This window comes from Balearica regulorum, chromosome 1 (assembly GCF_011004875.1).
Source record: "Balearica regulorum gibbericeps isolate bBalReg1 chromosome 1, bBalReg1.pri, whole genome shotgun sequence".
Taxonomy (NCBI): Eukaryota; Metazoa; Chordata; class Aves; order Gruiformes; family Gruidae; genus Balearica; species Balearica regulorum.
Window position 1 is genome coordinate 115,713,871 of NC_046184.1, and position 17,232 is coordinate 115,731,102.

The 17,232-nt window shown below is 41.6% G+C and overlaps 1 protein-coding gene across 1 annotated transcript in view; it reads right to left on the reverse strand.

The window, feature by feature from the left end:
- Positions 1-16,579, reverse strand: part of URB1 (URB1 ribosome biogenesis factor) — a 54,286-nt gene extending 37,707 nt beyond the window's left edge. Inside the window, 12 exon segments of the mRNA XM_075770743.1 lie at positions 776-926; positions 1,380-1,553; positions 1,954-2,091; positions 3,392-3,587; positions 4,738-4,868; positions 6,366-6,491; positions 8,312-8,397; positions 9,812-9,907; positions 12,102-12,235; positions 14,355-14,506; positions 15,924-16,063; positions 16,390-16,579. Of these exon segments, the coding sequence (XP_075626858.1) occupies positions 776-926; positions 1,380-1,553; positions 1,954-2,091; positions 3,392-3,587; positions 4,738-4,868; positions 6,366-6,491; positions 8,312-8,397; positions 9,812-9,907; positions 12,102-12,235; positions 14,355-14,506; positions 15,924-16,063; positions 16,390-16,522 (1,657 nt within the window). The 5' untranslated portion in view covers positions 16,523-16,579.
- Positions 16,580-17,232: the final 653 nt, after the last annotated feature.

The window sequence follows — 17,232 nt, forward strand, 5'->3', positions numbered from 1 at the left end:
TTGCTGCAGAGAAGGCTACCAGTATCCTGGGCTGCATCAGGCAAAGCATTGCCAGCAGGTTGAGGGAGGTGATCCTTCCCCTCTACTCAGCGCTGGTGAGGCTGCACCTGGAGTACTGGGTCCAGTTATGGGCTCCCCAGTACAAAAGAGACATGGGTACACTGGAGAGATTTCAACGAAGGGCCACGAAGATGACCAAGGGACTGGAGCATCTCTCCTGTGAGGAAAGGCTGGGAGAGCTGGGACTGTTCAGCCTGGCAAAGAGAAGGCTTGGGGGGATCTCATCAATGTATAGAAATACCTGAAGGGAGGGTGCACAGAGGATGGAGCAGGCTCTGCTCAGTGGTGCCCAGTGGCAGGCCCAGAGGCAATGGGCACAAACTGGAACACAGGAGGCTCCCTCTGAACATCAGGAAACGCTTTTTCACTGTGAGGGTGGCCTAGCACTGGCACAGGTTGCCCAGAGAGGTTGGACAACCTGATCTCCAGGGGTCCCTTCCAGCCTCAACTATTCTGTGATTGTATGACAGCAGAAAGTCAAACTGCTTGACCTCCTAAGTAGCAACAGTAGCCTATTTGTCAAACTGTGTTCTTAGGCAATTCTGATGCTGGTCAGAATTAAACTGCCTGAAGAACTGAACAAAGCAAAGATAAAAAGTAAAAGCGGAAGTGACATCTGGACTCTGCTGAAGTTAACTCCCTTGCATGGGATAAGGATTTCACAACACCCATACACACACACGTAAGAAGGGCTAACTCCACCTGCTTTGCCTACCATGCTGTTCAGCAACTTCCACTGTCTCAGTCATTGCCTTCACAGTGGAGGTATCTCCTTCCCTTTTCTCCTCCTGGCCATCGTGGTGTTCTCTCCCTTGCTTCAGAAGAGACTGCCAGACAGCCACTATATTGTTCATGTCTGGTAAAAGCTGAAAGAAAAAGAGTCAATTGCAATAGCTCTCCTGTGTGAGACAAAGCTATTGTGATAAAAATATTCACAACCAACACGAATATTTGCTGCTCTTCACAAAGGTTGGAACTGATCTTGTATGCAATCAGCTAAAGGTCTGAAATCAAGTAGTGTACTTTCACTTCTGCGGAACATAAATACTGGAAAGAACACTTTATTGAAAAATTTTCCTGTAACAAATTTACATTGGTTTCTCTCCCAACAAAATTTTACTCACACTTCCATCAGCCAGCTTTGTTATGAAGTGTAGTCTACCACCGCACCACTTATTAACACCTTTAAACCCACGGCCTTCCCCTCCCACTGCTCAAAGACACTATCTTCTGGCTCTCAGGCTGCAATCACTTGGGGAGAAAGTGCAGAGGAGTAGTTAACTGCTGAAAAATGACTCAATTTTCTTTTTATTTTGTACCTTACTGATGGCTTCTCTGTACAGCTGTACAAACTCCTGCATCATGGACAGTGTGTAGATTTCTGACTTTTGCCAAGTTTCTTCATTCAAACAGTACTCAATATTCTTCAAGGCTCTTCTCAGAACCATTGACACAAGTGACAGTATGCTGTGCTTCACTGCTGTGCTGGCCAACTAAAAGAAAGAAGTTGAATTAATGATGTCACTGCTTTGTCTTATGCTTTGCATATAATCTGTACTCTTGATATGTGTTAGAATTTGTTAACTAACTAATTATTATTAATTAACCTTGGCTTGCAAGAAAGAATCTGTAGGTATTCAGATTCCCAGCCTAAAACACTAGTGAGTATTGACAGAATTGGTGCTTGTGAATGGCTCTTGGAATCAGTATCAATGGGTTTTAATTAATTTTCCAGTGCTTCCCCAAGCCAGCTACATGCTGGGACAGACAAGATAAAACACATGTAATTAACCAACTTAAGAATTAACCAACTTCTTGGATGATCACACACTTAAATCAAACAGTATTAACAAGGACAAAAAAACCCACTGAAATACTATAGACTGCTCTTACATTTAGTCCTTGGGTGAACATTGTTTTATTACATACTGCAGGGACTGTTGTTACCATCACCATAGAAAGTAACCTGGGAAGAGGAATAAACTCTGAAGTCTTAAAAGAATTGGAAATCTCTGGTTGAGCCTCATAGATCTGAAATACAAATAACAATTTAATCAACATCGATATAGCCCTGGAGATAACAGCTTCTTCTGGGAAACATTTTACAGAAGGGTTTTGACTTGTCAAAAGTAATGACAGCACTAAACATCAATTTTTATGCAGAAATGCTACAGAGCATCCCCCAGACTCCTACTCAACTAAATGGAACATCTCTATGTAACCTGCACCCCTGCTAAAGGCCACGCCTTTTCAACAAACAGCCTACAGATTCTACTTGCTAAAGCAAGGAGTCAGAGGAACACTCAGGAAGGACAAAAGGTTTTTCTAGCTGAGCTTCCATGTTGCTGCATCTCAAAACACCTATCACCAACATGATGTTTTCCATTGCTTCCATTCCTTCTTTCCTGGTTTAGTTAAATGTTTATACAGCCTCCTCCTCCGAGTATGGCTTTTTACCAAATGACCTTCCAACTCACTCTATGTCTACACTTTTTAAAGCAGCTGTGGCTCGGAGCCGTGGCTCATTTTCCTCAGTACCCACAGAAAGCAGGATGCCTTTTTCCCCTCCTTCCATTTACCCTATCCGACATTTAACAGCATCCTGCCTGCTGCTTCTTTCCTAACATACCTACAGTAAATTGATGGTGTTATTTCAGAACCATTAAGCCCTTCCTGTTTAGCTCACTTAAACCTCAGCCACCTAACTTCCCCACTGCTGGACTCGTTTGTTTTTAAAATTATTATTTATGAAATATTGTGCCTGTTTGCTTTTTAGTGATTTTAATAAACTCTAAAGCAGTGTGCGTTTACAGCTGTGAGCACATCTTCAGACATGTGAGTTTCCTCTGATACAGAACAGCTGCTTCTGAAACAAAAACAAAAAAACCCACTCCCTGATCCTCACCTTAGTTCTTCTGAAATCAATGAAGTCTTGTTCCTTGTCACTAGGAAGACCTCAGCTAAGATGATTAATTCAGAGTTAAGTTTATATATAACACAGCCGCACCACAGGCTGGCTGGGCTCTGTACTGCACAGTACCCAAACTGTAACAAATTTTACAAAGGAGTGGCATTATAACATCTATCTGTAATAAAAGCAATCAAAGGCAGGCTTACTCATCTACTGCCAAGTCCCTTTGGTTGGTAACTTTTCTGTAGGTCAGGAATGTTCGACTTTACCATCTTTCCTATTACAATTTTGTGTAATTCTCCACTACTGCTTAATAAAAACAACTTCAATTTTTGGAAGGGGGAAAAAAAAAAAAAAAAAAAAGAGTACTGGGATTGCATATTTCTATGGAGAGGTGGTGCATATCATTCACAGTCTTACCTTTCTGAGTAACTTCATATTGTCCATCCAAGCTGACTTCAGTCTAGGAACAAAGGAATACTGGGCCTCCTTAAAGTATCTATTCAATAAATCTGGGCATACTTTAAGAATGTTCACCATCAGATCAGCTACCATTTCATCTTCTGTTGCAGTTTTTAAACCAAGCAGAAAGCGCAGAAGCACCACATTTCCTCCCCTATTGAAGACAAAACAATACTGTGAAAAAGAAATCTCTATTTCAATACTTTACATGTGATGCTAACGCTGCAACTCCTCTAACTGTTGCTGGGGTAAATTCCAGGCAAGACCTCTCACACTGCTGGCATAATTTCTGAGTTTATACTCAGAAAACTAAGAACTGAATTTACCTCCCGATTTTCTGCATGACAAAGAGCAATTACTTTTAATTAAACCCACAATGTTTCAGAGATATTCTAACCAAACTTCACAAAGCTAAAAATGTAGAATTAAAATCTTACATTAAACTTGGAAGTATTTTCTGTGGTCTTTCGGTCTTCTTTTTTAAGTTTACTTGTGTATATCCCTAAACAAAGTGAGAATACTGCAGATACCAGAAGAATACCAGCTAAAATTTTGCTCAAAGCAAGAAACAACCTGGTCTAGCACCACTCAGTATCAGTACCTGTTACTACAATCTAGTACCTTCTTTGCTGAGCTAATGTGATAAAGCATAAACTATGAGAACCCCTCCATGGAATTACAAGAGTCTCAATTATTTTCTCTATCAGTTATAATCTCAGTGCACACATAGTTTAACTAGTTAGCAAATGGAAACTGTAGGGCAAATAGGTGCTTCCAGATTAGGTGTTGCAGGCCAAATTCTAGCACTACTGAAATAAATATTGATATTTTGCCAAAATCTGGGATAAACCACATCTGGTTCTACAAAATGTAAATTGGACTAGATATTTTACTACCATCTGGTTTACACTGCAGCTCTGATGCTTTACTGGCACCTCAGGGAAAAAAAAAAATCTATGCTCCAAAATCACAACTTAAAATAAAAGACTTATCTAGTTATTCAAGGAGATGGCTCAGAGAAAGACAACCATTGCCTTGCCTAAGCCTCTACAAACAGGGAGAGCACTCTCTACTCTAGTATACAGAGGTATAAGGAGATCCAATAGTTTCATCTTGGGAAGTTAAAACCAAAAACAACAAAAAGACCCAACATATTTATTTCTTCTGCCACAGAAGAAAGAGAGATGGAAGCAGAATTCAGTGAAGTTACTGGCAAAGGCCTAGAAGGGCAGACAAGGTAATTAGTGAGGTCTCTCGTTCCCAGCACAAAACACACATACAATCTCAGCTCTCTGGTGACTTACTTGCCAGAAGTTCCAAGACTTGGATCATAGAAAGTTATGCCATGTTTCAGAGAGCAGCAGAGGTCCATTAAGAAATTATGAACAAGCTCCCGTACCATCATCTTTCCCACCTCTTCAGAACCTTGAGTCACCTATAAAAATCAAAAAGGAATAAAAAAAAGCATACGATTTTTGGTATCATAGAAGACAATCTTACATCAATTTCAGTCTTCCCTAAATTTTATGAAGATCCTTTTACAGAAATGCTAGAAGATAGTTTGGCTGTTGTTCAGATTAAGCAGTTTCCGTTTATGTATTAAACACATTAGATATTACACAACTTTTTGTTTCAAGGAAAGTAAACTTCCCAAATTTAGGTACGTATGTACTATGTACTGATGCAGGGCTTTTTTCTAAGAAGCCAGACAAAAAAAGATAGAGGAAAATCAAGCTAAAGAGAAGTAGTGATATAAAGCTTCCATAAATTGGGCACGGCATCCTGGGACTTTGAAGTCAAGGATCTAATATTTAATCTGAAATAATCAACTTTCAACCATACAGGCCAGGCTTACTATGAGGAAGCTCAGAAAGACCAAAAAAAAAAAAAAAAAAAAAAATCACTGAAGACTTCAGCATAAAGCATGTGAAACAAGCATGCGTACATTTTTTGGGCCAATTTGGCAGAAGCTGGAACAACTTTAATACAGGGCAAGAAAGATGGATAGCTAACAACACATTGAATATGCCAATACTTCAGGGAAAGGTGGGGCATCAATGCCATTACAGTTACTATACAAAAATGGAAGAAGTGATCAAATATCCATGTCAAACAGAAAAAAAAGTTAACCCAGATTCCATTAACCTTTTACATGCAGCACAACTCAAGATCCCTATGCACGAGAAGTCTCTTGACAATTGCAGTTGGGAAATCACAAACCATATGACTCACAAGCACTGCACAGAACTGTAAGAATTCAAAATTACTCAGACCTGAAATGCATGTTTATGAATAGGGTCATAGATTTGCATAGCTCCAAGCAGACATCTACAAGAAACAGATCTCTTCCAAAAGGTATTTACAGTATTTCAGGATTGGAATGGCAGAGGCATAAACATCCAGTAGAGGAAATATAAGAAGGTAGTTGTTCGGTGTTAGAAGTTCTGAAGAACTATGGTTGGGCTTCTAAAGATCAAGCGTTAATCAACACAAAGGTGAAAAGTCTGCAGCCCAAACCCAGTGGAAGCATAGAAGTCTTTCTACTGCTTTGCACTGGGCTTACAGCCATGCCTTAGATATTCCCGCAGTGAGAGAGGGGAAAAAAAGAGATTACATGATTAAGAAAAATAAAAAAGCAGAAGTTGAACCTATTTATGAGGAGAAGACGATAAAACATCTGCAGTGTTAACACACACCCACCAGTGGAGGCCCTGATCCTTGTCTCATCTGACTTCAGGAATGTGATTTCATTGACCAGTAGAATCAGTACAGCTCAGCCCTCAGAAACCCTGCCAACCACTCAAACACCACAAGCTGAAAAGGCTGGTGACCATCTTGGGAGTTTAGTTCTCAGATCAGATCAGGATGTAGGATGGGAATGAGGCATGTGGTAAGGACAGGGACTAGGACTTATAAAGAAATGTTATCAGACCTTTAGATCCCCAGGGCTGACATCAGTAATCCCATTCCACCGGTAAAGTGAAGCAATGTGAATCAACACTTCTGCAGTAAAAAAGCGCACCTTCTGGGTTTTGGTGATATTTTTATTTTGAACCACCTGAAAACAATGAGAAAAAAAACCCCAAACAAACAGACAACTCTTGTATTTATTGCAAGTTATCACAAAATAATGGCAAATCAGCAACACACTTCATTCTTCTAGTACACACACAGCTCACACTCCTCACTACAGCAGACAGAAGGTTCTGCCTGTCCTGTTAACACTTTCACATGCTCCCACTCCCATCTTGATACGGTTTAAGCCATAGGACTCCACACCAACTTCTGCAAACACTGCACATGCTGAACAGGACAGACGTTCAAGTTCAACTAAAGAGCAGAGAGTGTATTTAGAGTATCACAGCAACAGACTAGGATCATGGAAACCTGCTGGTAGAGATGGCAGAACCTGCTACAAATAAAGTTTGAATGAAAGGGAAAACACAGTGGAAAAAGTTCTCTAAAGTTCTCCTACTGTTTTCTCTGGTCCTCATTTTTTTTAGAGCAATAGGAAAATGGAAGAATTTTTTTGGCTTTAAATTGTCAGTTGTGAAAAGCCTGGGTCTGAGGCAGGCTCTTATGATTACACTCTAAATCTGATATTGTTTTTTCTTCATTCTCTCATTTGATCATAAAACAACTTGTGCAACATTGCTACAGTAATTCAAAACCGAGATTCAAAAATCATAGATACTGGAACTAAAAATATGTTTTTAAACATTTTTACAGAAATAAAATACATCTCTGCTGCAGTTACTGTACCCACAGCAGCAATAAGCTGGTGCATCACAGTGAAAGAGGCACTGCTGTGCTCAGAAGCTAAGGGACAACAGAGCACAGGAAAAGCAGTCGAGACTAAATCAACTCTCACACCTTTCAGCAATTCCTGATTTCAAGTTTTTTCTCTCAATCCTGTTATATCACAAGGTTCCTTCTGTCTGCTATGAAAGAATCAGAGGAAACAACTTCAAAGTGGAGCCGACTTACCTCTCCACCAGTACTTTCTGACAGCATCCTGTCAGAAACTAAAAGTATGCACAGTAGGAAACTAAAGTATGCACAGTATACACCCTTTTTTTCACAAAAACTTCACTGATTTTGGGAAGATAATTTTATGATAAGATTTCCCTTTGCCTCTACCCCACCAAAAATATCTTTGATCGAATTTATCTCCTGCAGCAGAAACTCTGCCATCCTAACAGTAAGCAAGTCCAAAGATGAGCTAAACAGGACCACAGGATGTGGCCTCAATGGAGCCCTGCCAAGACTGATAGGGGAATGGTACCACACACCCTTCAACTGCAACCAGACAGCTCCTAGAAACCCATTTCATGTCACAGTCCACATATTAAAACCACACAAAATCCTTTTTCTCCCGGAAAGAAGATTGTACATCATTATCTAGATCAGACCTAACAAACCTAGTCAAATCTAGCTGACCTCTCCATCTCAGCAAGAGGCACGTTAATTGAAGGACCAATCTTACTGTCACTGGAAGCACCAAAACCACTCCGGTTCTTTTGACCTTCAGGCTTGGCACTGATGCAATCGCAACCCGTGAAACAATCAGAATCTGTTGGACACCACACGCTAAAGGTGAGCTGAAATTAGCATCCAAGTATAATCTACACAATGACTTCCTTTAAAAGAGGGCATTGCAAAAGTATAAGCTTCAGTCCTGAAACAGTAATACAGCCAAGCTATCAACCTCTGACAAATATTATCAGTAATGGACACACTGACAAACTTTCAGCAGCAGCAGCACAATGCCAACATCTTAAAGAGCTGTACATTTTAGAAGAAACTACTGCAAAAGTGTTTCCAGCAGCAAAGAAAATAGAAAACAAGAGACAACGCAGTTTCAAAGGTATATCATACCTTAGTTCTCAGTGTGGAAAGCAGAAGATTGACAGTAGAAACTTTGTCTTCCTTTATTTCAGAACGAAGAATATCTGGAATGAAATCTAAGACGACATTTCAAATGTTAAGGAAAAATGTGAAAGCTATTTTCATACTAAGATGCTTCAGGGAATTCATACCCGTTTCTCTTCAATGTCATACTATTTACCTTGCTGTTATATTTAAAGATGAATCAAAAGGCTGCAATCAGAGTTCAGAAGGATGATGTGTCTGTAACTGCAGTGATGAACAAGTGATGCTGCCAAACCTACGCTCATCCTAACTAGCTAATTTGCCAACTTGGTTATTAACACTTATTGCAACAGCATCTGTCACCTTCAAATGTATTTTGGGCCCCAATGTGCTACGCAGCATTTAAACTCGAGTAAATGCCTACCCTTTCTGCTAAAGAACTCACAATTGTTTCACTGAGTGATTATCAAACATTTAAAGGTTACACCTCCAACAACACGCATCATCATCATTTGGTTCACCAGTGCATCCCAAAGTTAGAGAACATCAGTTTATCTTACAGGGGACTGAAAGCCAGCTATACTGACTGGGTCTAGGTGTGCACTGTCATTCCCTGCCCTGAAAGAATTGAACAACTGGAAGCAATTAAAGGAAGTCAGCAGCCCTCAGGGTAGTGTGAACAACAGAAGTAAATAATTACAGCCTGTCCTCACTCCCTCACTGTAAAAGAAATTAATTGCTGCCAGCTAATGACTTTTTTTTAAAGAAGTATTTCTAGATCCTTTCTGAATTCTTCCATAACCTTACTACTCACAACTTGAGAAACATCAGCAGTAGCTTTCAAACCACCAAAGTCAACACAAGTTTTACATTATCTTCAGCACATAAGGAATCATCAAGTATTAATCAAGTGTACGTAAGATTCAACCTTCTGGATCCTCTTGTCAGTTCAGTTTGACTCCCTTCTCTAAGAGACACGGGTGTAACATACTCCTGGACTGCACTCCCATGTAATGCCTCCATAAAGGATGCAAAGGACATTACACTGGTCTCCTGAATCATTGACAAAAAGTGGTCTAATGGAGTACAGGACAGTTGTCCTACCTGAGGGCTGAAGGGAAACTAAAGTATGCACAGTCCTTAACACTATTTAGAATTTTTTAATGCAACATATCCACTATTGCTGTGTTATGAGCAAGGCTGGAGGCTATGAAGTTTTCTTCTGATTATTGACTCTGTGACCTCAAAATTACATTACACTTACCTTTTTACATTTCTGTCACCAAGGGCCTTCTATTTTTGCAAAGTTTTTGCAAATAGCAAACATTATTCTCAAGAGTCATTCACTAAAATACTGATGCTTTGCAGGTAATAAGATTAAAAATATGTATTTTGTATCTTACTAGTACTGTTTAACTGGTTCACATTTTGAATTAGCTCGTATTTATTGTTGTCTATAAAAGACTCTGCCTTAAAAAAATAAAAATACAAGCAACTGTGAAGTACCTTTTAATTCCAGCACCTGTGTCAAGATTGTGTTATCACCAGCAATTAAAAAGGAGAGAGCAAACTGAATATAGGCCATACGGACATCAGTTCCCCCCAAAAAAAAAAAAAAAAAAAAAAAAAAAGGCACTGTTAACATACAGACTGTACACAACTGCAAAATTAATACTGCAACAATTGATTATCATTATAACTACTATAAACAGCTAAATTAAACAACTTCTATAAACACGTTGCACAGAGCCATACACATACACTTATATGCAGTACATCCACAGTATACTTGATGATCTTAAAGGTCTTTTCCAACCAAAACAATACTATGATTCTATTTGAAAAACTTCTTGTGTTAAGCAGGTGACAGTCTGTTAAAGTTAACATCAAAAAGGACGTATTCGTGTATTTTTCAATTCTCAATATATGAGATAGGCCACAAAGTTAAAAAAAAAAACAAAATGTTAACCGTAGTTTCATGCCAATCGCTGTATACACTGAACATCCTCACTTCTGCACCGCTTGGTATCCTGGTCAATTCACAAAAACATTCAAGAACGGTAATGACAGTAGGGCTGCTGCAATTTCTCACTATACAGGCTTCCAGAGCAGTGCCAGTCTTGGCAATTCCAGCTGCTTATTGCCGTCTTTGAGCTGCAGTGCATTACACACATCCCTCAGCTATCACAGCTGCTCATGGAGCTACCCAGGTCATGCAACTGAGACCAGCCAGGAAAAAAGCTCTTTGAAAAGGGGCTAATATGTTATGAAACTACAAACTCAGGCACAGCGGAAGTCATGAAAGCTTTGCCTGGAAAAGGATCATAGGATATGAAAATGATTTATCATTTTTTGAAACTCACTGTGCAAAAGTAAGTTGCACGTAAAATTGCCTGAAAGAAGATACTGACTAGGCAGAAGTGACTCATGAAAGGGTTGAAAGAAATAAAGAGAAAGAAATGAGATTTTGCTGTAAGCTTTGGGACTGGTATTTTTGTATTAAAAATTCACCTCCGATAGCCAGTTGTGACATAATCATTTCACTGAAAGCTGAGCAAGAGTAAGATCTTCAATCCATTTTTGGAAACTTCTTTTCCTTGTACCTTACTTGCACATCTAATAAGCTCGTGGTCAGAAGACTACAGCCAAGCATTTAAATTTAAAGGGTGGAGGTACTCCTAAAGGACAACTTCTGCAGTAAGGTCAAAAAACCATGAAATCTGATATTCCCAAAACTGTTTATATATAAAGCAATCAAGCAGAAGGCAAAAACCCAAACACACACCTTTCTCCATGGAACCACTTTTTACAGTCTCATTTGTCACCACAGATGGCACAAATCCAACACAAATGTACACATTTGTTCTGCAAGTCATCTTTAAAAACTAGAAACAATGCATCAGCACTGAAAATAACACTGGATTTATTATACACTTATATGTGGAATTAAATGTAAATATTCTTATTCTAAAACACTGGTTCAGGTCAACCTTGATTATTTTTAGCAAATAGAGAGGAAACAAGAAATAAAGTTGCTTTTGGAAAAAGGGGAGTGACTTTTTCTACTCACTCACATATCCTCTTTAAGGATTTCCCCCAAGAGACTGTTTAAAACTCCGGGCTATATTTTCAAATGCAATTGCTCTGACTGTACTAGTACTGGGCAAAATCCTCTCTCCATTTCTACAACTGCAGAACGTCCACTTACTTCAGTGGGACGAAACTGCAATCCACACATTGGAAAAAAAGACTGAGGTCTTCCCAAACACATCACTGAACAGCTTTCAGAAGTTTACCATCACTTTTGCTCCATTTTAGACATTAAAAGGGTAGCACACAAAAACTATACATTTATATTTCACCACAGCTTATTAGAAACAGACAAGGCACTTGGATGTTTTGCAGCAAATTCTGCAAAGCAGTGTGAAAAAAAAAAGGTTATCCTGAGGAGCTCTGCACCCTGACAAGACAAGAAAGGCCAGCATGGGATGGAAAACAAAGTAAGCTATACCTCAAGGGTGCAGGCCAGCTCTCCCACTATCACAGATGCTCAGAAACATCCCCGGGGGATTTTCTAAGTAGATGGGAAGCTCTTGCCCCATAGATCAGTTCTGCTGCTAATTAGAAACAATCAAGAAGCATTTCAGCGTGACACAGAACAGGAAGGAAGAGGTAAGTTCTTGCAGATGAAAATACAGCAAAGAGACTTTGACAACAGCTTAGTTTTAAATACTTGGCAGAAGAAAACTGATGGAGCTGTGGCGTAGTATTTCATGGCACACAGCAGCTTAATTTACCTTCTTACATCTTTTTTTCAATAATCCAGGCAAAAACTTGTTATTGAAATCAAAATGGCTGTACACATCCCTTGCTGAATCTGGCCCCTGAGCCACCATTGCTGACAACAGGGTAAGGCACACTCGGCTCATCCTAAAATGAAAGGCAGAGGAAAACCTGCAGGTTATTTCCAGGGTGGCAGTTATACAAACAACCAAATCAAGAAATTAAAATTTAAAAACAGACCTTTTTCCTGCGAAAGAAATAATCCCACTCCACCTCCAACATCCACCCAAGCCTTCAGGAGTTTCAGGCATGAAATAGTTCTGAGTCAGTCCCAACACAAGCAATCAAGATGATAGCCATTACAAAAGTATCCCTGGTCACACAAACCTCTCGCTGCAGTTGATGGCATCTTTAGTTGAATAGGTAATCAACCATTTTAATGACCATCACAATCCAGATTTAGGCCAAACACATGTTGTTCCACTACTCACAAAGAACTTCAATCTTCTTTCTGAACAACCTACTTCCGCAAGCATATTTCTTGGACAGAGCCCCCAGTCCTGCAAATGCTTATGTGCTTTACTGCCACAAGCAGGTATGTGGGAGCTACAGCTGATGCTAAAGTTAAGGATACACACAGCCTAGGCCAAACTAAGACTGCATTTTTTATGTTTTGGCCGAATGACAGAGGTTTTCTTCAGCTTAAGTATGCAGCATGGTCTTGTCATGAACTAAATCCCAAGACCTACACTCAGTTTTGATTCTTGCTTACTGACTGCTGGGAAAATATGCCTAAGAAAATAGGAGAGAAGTTAAAACAACCAAAAGCATTGTTTTCAGCAGTGATAACAGCAACTGGGAAGGAGGGGAGACGGAAGAAAGGAAAAGGGCGTGTCTATTTATATTCTTCCCAAAAATTAAGCTGTAAGGAGAGGCTGGATATTCACTTTATAAAGTGGGATAAAAGGAAGAAAGTGCCAAAAACTAAGAACTCCTAAATTCATGGGAGTTTGCCATTTATTTAAATGGGAACATGACAGGGCCATGGGCCACTTGTAGTCTGCAGACCTCCATCATCTGAATAGCCACTACTCATTAAGGGACTTGGAATCTCTCCATTGTGTTTCATTCATGAACAACCTGTAAGAAAGCCATATGATTAAAGCAGAGATCCCATGTAGACATACCACCACAATAAAATCCCTTTGTACATCGAAGAGGTAGCACAGAAAAAGCAGAGTATATACCATCAAAATACCATCAGAAATCTGCAGGCTCCTCTGTGCAGGTTCTAGAAGGATTTCTCCAAAAGATGTAATCTTTAAATGCTTAATAAGAAGTGCAGATCTTGCATAGTTTCAAAATTTATTTTACAATATACCTATCCACTCATATTTGGGATTCTATATATGTACAGTTAATGTGCTTATTGCAATGAAATCAACTGAGTGGTGCAGGAAGCATGATTGTGTCCATGAATCAGAAAGCAGAAAATGCTTTTCTAATTCTGGCTGTCCAAAGACTTAAAGACAGGTCATTGGCCTTGGACAAGTTATTTGCAGACTCTGGGGTTTTTTTTTTCTCCCTTCTTCTTCCTCTCAGGTGTGCATTACAATTCTCTGGCACTTGGAACTTCTCTCACCCTGTCCACAGAGCACAAGAAATTCTTGTGTAGACTGGACTAGATAACACATGAGTGCTTAAATCGGCCCACAATGGCCTTAGATTTAAGAGACAGGAAAAGTTACAGAGTAAAAGCCAGTCTGAAAGAAAAAATCTATTATAACCATGGAAATCTGACTACAAAAAATACAGGGAAATAAAACACTCAAGAGCAGCTCTTTTTGCCATCACAAGGTAAGACTGCTCAGGCTCTGTGAACTACAAGAAAGCCTGCTCCTACCTGTTCCATGCAGTATATTTCACTTCACAAACCAAGTAGCATTAAAACAATAGGACTCAAGATACTATCCACTCTACCCCTCACTAGGACAGGCACAACCGATGAAAACTACAGACTCAGGAAAGTATCATGTAGCATCAGATTGTGTATTATATCAGAGCTTCCACCTTGCAAAGAATTCCACATGCAATTATTTTATGAAATGTGGAACGGTATCATTAAATAAAGGTGAATTATCAGCAATAAGTAAGTCAAGCTGAATTCTGCAATGTCTTGTTCACATGTGCAAGACCCAGACAGCCCCTCGCGACTGATTCAGAGCAACTGACAGACATGCTCTGCAACAGTACAGAGAAGACCTACCTGTAATTTTCAGAATACAAAGCAGCATAGACCAATCTCATGTAGGAATGAATCAACTTTTTGACTATGTTCATTCCCACAACAGAAAAATGGGAGAGGTCACTGGCTGTCCTCAGTAAAATGGCTTCTAGAGCTTGAAAGATTAATAGCATCTGTAAGATAGAGAAATATGTTAACATCTGCCAATATCAGGTACAGCTTGAAATTATTAGCTGAGCAAAGAGTAACAAACACCATTAAAAAAAAGAGTAACCCTATCACAAGAGGAAAGCTTCCACATATGGAGTTGAAGTTAACTTCTGAATTCTCTTCCAAATTAATGCTTCCTCTTCTAAAGGATTAGTTCTGAGAGTACGAATTTTCAAGGAAGCCTCTATACAGATACTATATGAAAGACTAGAGAACCACAGGAGTTCAGCCGACTCCTCTTTTCTTTCAGCTGCTAAACTCGTGAAATTCAGTAGTAGGGAGGGACCTCCACTGGAAGTCCAAGCCAACGTGCTGACTGAAGGCCTGTACAATCCTGGACAAATAAACGGAATGTAAAAAAAAGAGTCCCCCCTCACACATGAATTGAGACCTACATGCAGGATTTATCTGCGTATGCACAACAGCCACTTCTGGGGATGCTAACACCAACTGCAGTGCCAATCTCAGCACAGACTGATGGATCTTGAAGGCCCTTTTCCAGCTGGAGGCGAAGGCCTTGGGCTAATGAACCAACGCTTTGAGAGACAACTGCTAGTAAGTGCTCAATGAAACATGCTGGAGAAAACCATCTGAGCTGCTCCAGTCTTGCAATTAACTCCTTCTAGATAAACCACAGTCCACACAGCACTGGGACTGTACTCATTAAAAGTATTTGCCTTGATTAGCAAAAAGATCTTGAAGAAAGCATGCCACTGAACATGATACAGGTCATCACTACACAGACAAATATGACAATCTAAGGCAAAGACCAACAAGTGGCGGTTAAAAAGAACACTATCCAATTTTACGTTGTAAGCAGATTTAAGTCAATAATGCTGCCCCAGTATTGACAGTGAAAGGAGTTTTTTAATTGGTTAGTTCATTCATCATATTCTGATGGGAAAAAATTGTGTCCAGCTCAGATGAGAAAAATTACATCTTAACAGCGGCTTCCCAGAAAGGGAGATGTCTAGTTATGTTAAAACAGTTACTTTCACTGGACTTTTTGTTTGTTTGTTTGCTTAACTGCTTCTGTTGACCCCCTTACTTCATAAATGGTCCTTGGTAACATTTAAAGAACCTTTACAGCTTGATTTTGGCAGTACTGGTTGTGCGTATCATTAAATCCAGGAACATCTTTGCACTGAAAGGCCATTTCCCACTTGATCAGTGCTTCTGCCCCTGTAACTTCCACGAAAAAGACCCAAACAAAAAACTAAAACAAACAAACAAAAAAAAAAACCCACCCAAAAAACCCACCAACAAAACCCATCCCAAATTATCAGTTACTTATGATGCAAAGCATTTCTTCAGCAGTTCTTCTCCCAGTCAGGCCACACGCTGCCAGTCATTAAACTATAACACCTACAGCCAACTTACTTCACTTTCAGGCTTCCTTTCTCCATCCAAAAGTTTGAATATTTCAGCACACTCCATGGAAATTTTTACATATCCCTCCACCACATCATATATTTCAGGCGATGGCAGCGTCTTAGAAACGGAGACGAAGGTCTCTAGACCTGCAATACGAGAGTTTCACCCGGGGAGCCACCGCCCCGCGTGTGACAGGGCAGCAGCCGCCCCCCAGGGCCCCGACACGCCGCCGCTGCCGCCCGGGGTCTGCGGCGGGCCCACGCCGCACGGGAGCAGCACGTGCCCACGGTGCAGTTAACAGTAATCGTCATCCCCACGACGTCCTTCTGGGGACAGGGGACGTCTCCAGCTCCCCGGGGAGCCGCTCCAGCCCCTGCTGTGCCGGAGGAGCACACCTTTACTTCACGACCGCACCGCACCGCACCGCCGAGCATGCCCGGCACGGCGAACATCCGCGGCCCAGCCCTCTCACCCTTCCCGGCGGTGGCGGGATCCCGCAGCAGCGCCTTAAAGCGGGCGCCGTTAAACTCCTCCTCCTCCTTGCGGCAGGCTCGCTTGGCCGCCGGCGGGTCGGTCGCGGGCACGCCGCGGCGCTTCACCGCCATGGTGCTACCGCTGCTCCGTGAGGGCCGCCCCGGAAGCGGCCGTGGCGGCGGCGCCGCGCCCCGGCAGGAAGCGGCAGCGGCCCGCTCCGCGCCATGGCCGCCTTACCAGAGAAGGTGGGGCGGTGGTGTGCCTGGCCCGGGGAGCAGGGCTGGGCCCGGGCCCTGAGCGACAGCGGCCGGCCGGCTGCAGCGTAGGGGCCGCCCGCGGCTTGCTGTGTGTTCAGCCGGCGGTCCGTAGCGTGCAAGGGCAGCCTTTCCAGCCCTCCCCGCCCCGGGCCGATCTCTCTCCGTGACACTCGCCTCTCCTCCTGCCTCTGCCCTAGCTGCCTTGCAGAGCCCTACCCCCAGCAGTGCTGCCCCGCGGCCTCCCCGGCGTCCCCTTCGGGGCTTCACCGCTCCGAAATCCCCCTCCGCTGGCACGGGAGGGGGCTCGTTTGGTGAGGCAGCCGTGAGCGCTCGGCCGCTCGTTTCTGCTGACGGACCTGACCCTGTGGCACACTTCAGGTGACGCTTCCTTGCCCAAATCTGACCCGTTCGCCCTGTTATTGCTTGTCAGACAGTTGCCCTTCCACTGGGGCGTTCAGTCCCCGGGGCGAAAAGTAAAGGCACTTGGTACGTGTGCATGCATAAAAGCATAAACTGCCCTTCACGTAATGCGAGCGTGCATTTGGTTGTCAGCGCAATCAGTGCCCAAGTTGACAAAAAGCGTT